Below are 7,112 nucleotides of genomic sequence, written 5' to 3' on the forward strand. Positions count from 1 at the left end.
AAATAAAGACTTGGCTGAAATTTAACAGGAGCCAAATCTTTTTAAGAGTTGAGATTTCTTGGGCTAGCAATAGCCTAAATTTGTTGTACATACTATCCTTTTAGTTGAGCTTCTATAGACTTATGTCAGAAAAATCCAACTAAAAGGATCATTATCTTATCAAAGGAGCTTGCAGAGAAGAAAAAATACTCTTGGACTGCACAATGTAACAAATCCATAATCTTGAACCTTAGTTAATTCCTTGGAGAAACAGCAATAGTACTTAGTAATAGCACTTATATTTATATACTGCTCAGTAGTTACAGCACCCTGGATAGTTTACAATGTCAGCACATTGCCGCCAACTATCTGGATCCTCATTTTACCAACCTTGGAAGGATGGAAGGCTGAGTCAGCCTTGAGCTGGTCAGGATCAAACCCCTGGCTGTGGGCAGAATTAGCCTGCAATGCTTCATTCTAACCATGGCAGTATTGCAGGCTAATTCTGCCCACCATTTCACCAAGGAGAAATGAAGATTTTTGTAAGCAAATGTATTTCAATAGGAACGGTTAGATAATGCCCTAAGAGTAAAATTCAGACTAATTGATTAATACTGGAATGATGTAGGGCAGTGTGTCTGATGTTGCTTGTCTGGAGCAATTTGAGCCTGAATAAAAGAAAATTCTTCCAGAAGGGAGAACTGGAAGACGTACTTGGGCTGCCTGAACTTTGGGCTGTCCTTGACATAAAGGACATGGCATGAAGACTCATATTCTGGAAATAGTGATGGGGAGGAGCCCTTGGTGCTCTTTGAGCTTGGATGCTTTTGTGCAAACATTTCATTACCCAACTAGGTAACATCATCAATGCTGTAAATAAATGTTTAATAGTAACAGTATAACAGAGTTGGAAGGGACCTTGGAGGTCTTCTTGTCCAAATGGTAAGAGGGTGGTTCTTATGCCAAGCAAGGAGAATGTTTGGATGTGACCCATGTATCTTCTGGTTGATTCCTGTGCAGGTCGTCTTTAACTTACAACCATTGGCTTAGCGACTGTTTTAAGGTACAGCGGCACTGAAAAAACTGACTTACAATTGGTCCTCCTCACACTTAATCACCGTCGCAGCACCCTCATGGTCACATGATCAAAATTTGAGTGCTTGGCAACCAGCATGTATTTATGACAGTTGTAGCATCCTGGGTTCATGTAATCACCATTTGCAACTTTCCGAGCCAACTTCCAACAAGCAAAGTGTCAGGGTTCCAAGTAACATACCGACAGCAAACAGAATGCTGAGGCAGGCAAATTCCTCAAAGAATAGGTTTATTGGAGATGTCATATTGGCACAGGCTGGTGAAAACCGACTCTGAATATTCCCACGGTTTTCACCTAATTAAAAGTGAAAGTTTGTCACTTTGTCAGAACAATCAGTCACATGGTCCTAATCAGGATATGCCAAGTTGCTAAATGACTCCAGTCCCCTCCTTCCGAGCACCTGCAGGAATATCCTTGGTTCCCACAAGAAAGCATTTTGTTTTGGCTACAACACCCCAACTATCTCTATTCCCCCCTCCCTAGCCCTCTTCTCCGGTGTGTCACCGCCGAAGCCCCAAAATGGCCTCAGTCAGGCCAGCTTCAGGGCTGACACAAACTCAGTGGGAAAAGCCATATTTGCTTCGCTACTGTGTCATTTGGTTAACAAATGAATGTTTAATAACTGTGGAAAAAAAGGTCACGACATCGAATGCAACTCATTTAACAACTGCTTTGCTTAGCAATGAAAATTCTGTTCCCAATTGTGGTTGTAAATTGAGGAATAACTGCATAGAGCTAAAATGAAGTTGAGGTTGAGTAATAGGTCATTCTTCAAGTCGTTCTTGGACGTGTGGTGGTGCAAATTTTGTTTCTGATGAATTTCTTTGTTTGGAGGCCTGTTCTACAAAGGAGGAAAAGGGCTGGGTTTGTCAATCAAGGTGATAACCGAGAGTGGATTCTGGTGTTGGCCCTGTTGCTTGAAAATCAGAGGAGTAATACACCTGTGTGAACACAGAGGCTAACGCAGTTTTGCTCACACAGTTTCTTTAATGTTTAGAGGTTGTGCAAATACTCTGTTGAAGAATATGCGCAGAGTAACCCTTGAGTAGCAAGGGTGTGCACATGAGAAAACGGCTGAGAGTGATTGTGAATAAGCACTGTCAATACAGACACACTGAGTTGTGGTATTCTTTTACTTTTAGGAAAAAGCAAAGCAAAGTCCAATAAACAATCCAGGTCATACACAGATAAAGATAGTTAATTTGTCAATCTAGGGATATTCCACGAACAAAGTCTTCTTACCAGTTGTTGTAGTCATATGCAATAAAACAGTTCTTTTTGGAGTTGCAAACAGGAACAAGTACAGCAGTAAAACAATCAGTAAAACAGTAGAAAAACAACAAGTAGCAATGATCAAGCAGTGATCATGCAGAGAGAACAGGCAGAGAGGAGCAGAGGTAGCAATAATAATGTAATAAGAACAATAAGCCATGATTCAAGCTTCCTCTTAAATACGTTGGCTACAGAGCTAGCCAATCAGAATAGAATATGATGCAATACAGCATTACAGTCTTAAAGCTATACCTTACATTTTGACTGCAAACATGCATTGATGGTTTATATATATTGCCAACCCAACCAGTTAGGCAATAGCTAACATACTCTTCTCGGGTAATCAAAAGAATTGTATAAATAGCTGTCCTGAAATGGCTTGGCTGTGTTTTTATGTATATTCAAAGCAGGGGTGGGGGGGAAGAATGACATGTTTTTAGCTGGATCAGCAAACACCGTGCCAGAATCAGTTAGGTGAAAACTAGGTCACTCGGCAAATACGGTACAAAAATCTCTGGATGCAAACTCATTTGGAAGGACAAGAAAAGATGCTGTTACTCAAGGTGGACGTAAGACCAGGCCTCCGAATACCAGGAGCAGATGCTCCATCCTTCTCCTGTGTGTCACTCCTGCAATCCATTCTTCCTAACAACATTTTTTCCCTTGAGGGAAAATTATTAAGAAATTGGTTGGGCAGAGGCAGTAGATGGCTTGGGGGGGGGGGGAGGGAAACAAGTGGATTAGGAGTAAGAACATTATTTTTCCTCTGCTAATGCTGACCATAACAACGATATGATGCAGCAAAGGCCTAGCTATTCCATTTTAGTCCTATTCTTCCGCATCCATTAACCTTACTGCCTTCAACACAAGTCAGAAGGTCTTGTCTCTCCTGGCGTTCTGCCAGCAGCGTTTTTCTGAATTACTTAAGCAGTGAGGAAAAGCAGATTTGGAATATGTACCTTTCTGAACGTTGCCTGCTGTTTTGCAGCCAAAATATTCCAGTTTAAGTTCTGGCACATCCAATGAATTGAGCTTAAGCATTTGGGCTACAAACTAATCCAAGGATGCTGTCAGAACAGCAGGCAACAGGAGTAGTAGAGCCAACTCCTTGTATAATTTATGGGAGTTCTCCAGAACCATTCATAAGAAACATAAAAACACAAGGTCGTATATACTATTTCAGGACTAGAATAAAAAAAAAATAAGTGAAGATAGAGTCTGCGTTTTGCTACACTCTAGTCACCTTTTCAGGTAATAAATAGAATTAGTGAGGTAAATAACATCTTCCTCCTCCTACAAACTTTGTGAGTATGCCTTGTGGCATTTGTGTGTGTGTTTTTTTTTAAATGGATTTATAGGAAGAGGAATCTAATGTTGGGAATATTTTCAGGGGTATGCTGTGTGTGCTTATAGCTCTTGCAAAAGGGTAAGACCAATTGGATTGAAAATGATTTCCCTTGATTTCTTGAAGATTTATCTACTTTATTTGGGGTAGGGAAAGGAGCAGGTTTTTTTTCTGGTTGAAGGCCACACTTGACACAGGAAGGCATATATTCAAACAATAAGACATATTTCAAGTCAGTAGCTGATACCAGGACAGTCCCTAAAATTGAATGCAACTTAATTTCCACTTATACTAAGTCAAAGCAATGGTTTTGTGTTATTCCACTTTCCTCTCTTTTGAACAGAAAAGGATCAAAGTGGTGGTACAGATTATTTTGTGTCTTTTTATCATCTTCTGTAGTATCATGTATCCTGTTTAGAGAGGAAGGCAGGGAGAAAAGCATTTAATAATACTTTGTGTGAACAGATCTTATGATGAGCCCAGGCAACAATTAGTTATATTCTGTCTTTCCTCTGAAGTGGACAGTGCCTCTACTTGTCACCTCTGCTTCCCTCTTTACACTTCCACCCTTGTGTAACTGAGTTCCTTCTGCACCTTTATTAGACTAGTTAGTGTTGGAAGAAATATCCTTCTGGGTTCAGTTCCAAGTGGGGAAAAAGACACTGGAAACATGGAGACTGCTTGGAAAGATGGTTTAATGGTGGACAGGATCACATGGTTTGAGTTCCTGAACAGAAAAGGGCCGAGATGCTGAGCGTGCTTTGATTTTATGCCCTGTCTGAGCTTTGAACTTTCTGAGGCACAGGAAGAGTATCCTGATTGGTTGTCAGACTCCCAGGGGGTGGGGGGTCTTAGCTAGCCTTGCTGGCTGATGCAATCTTCCCAGGTGCCATGTGGTGAGTTTCTGTTGCTAGATGGCCCCTATTGTGTTGTAGATGATGGTCCATTGACAAAGGTGGGGGGAATGAGTGAGCTTGGCTGAGGCCTTAATGGCCCATTGACAAAGGTGGGGGGAGGCAGGAAGCTGCTTTGTCTTTAAAACATGTTTCTTCATTTCTCATCCAGGGAAATATAATATTCTGCCTTTTTAATATTTCCTAAATTATTTCATTCTTCTAAGAGAGGGGCGAGTGCTAACTTCCTACATTAGTATCATACGTTCTGTTGTACAGTTTGGCAATGACATTTCATCTGGGTGTTGTGTGATGGATCTTCCTTTGACCAGGGCCGGATTTTCCTATAGGCTAACTAGGCTTCAGCCTAGGGCCTCAAGATCAAGAGGGGCCTACATTCAAATTGTTAGCAAAATTAAAATTACACTTTCACTATAGGTGAAAGGGCCTCATAAGTGGAATAGCCTAGGGCCTCTTTTCATCTAAATCCGGCCCTGCCTTTGACCCTGAACCTGTAGCTCATTTCCTGTCCCAATCCCCTGTTTCAATACCCCCCCCACCTTTTTTTTTCTTATGTAGATTGAAGGAAATATAGATAAGTTTTGTTCTTCATTTCCACAATGAAAATATCTCCTATAAACTGTGGAAACTTACCATCATAGCAGAGCTGCTGTGGGTGACTTCTGCCCCCGCTGAAAATAACACCAAACAGTATATTTTTTCTCCGGCTTTCTTGACCTTAAAAAAAATCTATATTACACAACTTAACATCTAAAGATAAAATATAAGCACTCTCTATATGAAATAAATAAATCCAAAAAGACTCCATTTGAAACGGAAGTTAGAAAATATGCATCCTGAATCCCTTGGCACTGTCTCGCTGGCTTTCATGGAGAAATTACAACAGGCAGTGCCGGTGGCGTTGGCAATGTGATCTAGTGTGAGAAAGTGAGCTCAGATCTCTCGGCACCATTTCTGGCTCGAATTTTGGCTCCAGGCTTCCAGAAATCTCTCGCGTTCGAAAGCACCACGTATCCTGTCAAATCCTTTGCTTCAGGAGCAAGACGCGCCTGGCAGTAGATCCTGGGAGATATTTGGCTTGGTAGAATTCAATTGCACAGTTCTCTTTTAATTAACAGAGTGTGCAATTTTGACGCCTTCAGTATGTGGCACTGCAGTTGAGACAAATGCCAGCTGAGTCTCCGTTGGGTAAAGCAACCCAAGTTCACCCAACTTTCTCTCTCCTTCTTCTAGGGAACCAATCAAGTCCTCTGGGATCTGCGGAAGGATTTAATCTGGCTAAGAAGAAATGGGAGCCTTTGCCCTCCATGTCTATCGGGCGCTGCTCTTGTGCTAGTTTGGAAGCACCCAACCTGCTGTTTGTGATCGGAGGGGTGGCTCAAGGCCCCAGCGGTGCAGTGGAGGCCCTGAGCTTACAGGAGGAGGTCTGATTGAAGGTTATTATGAAAAGGTTTCCCCGTGCCAGCACCAAGGAGGACTCAAAAGTGCCTGTTGACGACAGCATTAGCATACGAGGAGGGAGCAGCGAGGAGAGCCGTATGGCCAACATGGGAGGCCTGCTGCGGTGACTTTTCCTTTTGCCATTCTGCAAATAACTCATTTCATCTCTGCAAAGCATCAAGTAGCTCAGAGACCAGAGCAGTCTGTTCTGTAGGCGAGGCTAGGGGTCAAGCAGTTTAGCGGCTCTGACTGCCGGAGGACAAAGTAGGTTTGACGTGGTTGATTCTTTTGATGTGCAGCTGCGGATTTCTTCGCATAGCTTTCCAAAGGAACAGGATTGGGAATTTGGGCTTGGTCTGGGTGAACTCTGATTGGAGCGGCTGCGTGACTGCCTCCTCATAAGCAAAACTCTCCAATTCTACTCTCTTCCTTTTGGTTATTTACTTATATTCCACTGCAATAGAATATAAAGCCAATACACCACAACAATACTGTCATTATTATTTTATTTTTTTTGGCTTTGATGAAGCTCTCTAGCTTAAAGATCTTCCCTCCCCTTTCTGTGGCTCAGCTACTCTGCAGATTGTCATTGCCGCATTAGTAAGACTCATATATAGCATCCCACTATTAATCGTCTAAGAAAAAAAGGGGGTAAGAGATGACCTGAGTTGATTGAGTTTGGGAGATCCATTTGCAATGAAGTCAGCACAAAGCTCGGGACACAGCTTCACCCATCTTCTAGCCAAGCCTGTTTGACAGCATAGATTGTCTCTTACTTATGAAAGACAGCAACGTTCCTTCAGCTGGGTCTGGGGAAGAGTAACCGGAAGTGCTGTCCCCGTGGAGCAGGTACTCCAGTATTTTTGCTTCAAGTTGTGATTGCTATCCTTGTGCTGATGCCTCTCTTGCTGCATAGCTGAGTGGACTCTAGGACTCTGGGTGTAGCCATTGCACCCCACGTGGTATGTTCCTAACTCTGTGTCTCATGTAGCAAATAAGGTACCCTCTAGTTCAGTGCCTAGGAGGTGGTGTAGCACCTCACGCCAATAAAATCTGGATTTTTTTC

General features: G+C 42.4%; 1 protein-coding gene across 2 annotated transcripts in view; it reads left to right on the plus strand.

Annotated features, from left to right (window-relative positions):
* Nucleotides 1-7,112, plus strand: part of KLHDC8B (kelch domain containing 8B) — a 61,013-nt gene extending 53,901 nt beyond the window's left edge. For both annotated transcript variants that reach the window (XM_034431727.2, XM_060684320.2), the window contains one exon: nucleotides 5,840-7,112. In XM_034431727.2, the coding sequence (XP_034287618.1) occupies nucleotides 5,840-6,036 (197 nt within the window). In that variant the 3' untranslated portion in view covers nucleotides 6,037-7,112. The remainder of the gene's footprint in view (nucleotides 1-5,839) is intronic.

Source organism: Pantherophis guttatus, chromosome 2 (assembly GCF_059756535.1).
Source record: "Pantherophis guttatus breed Tessera chromosome 2, ASM5975653v1, whole genome shotgun sequence".
Classification (NCBI taxonomy): Eukaryota; Metazoa; Chordata; class Lepidosauria; order Squamata; family Colubridae; genus Pantherophis; species Pantherophis guttatus.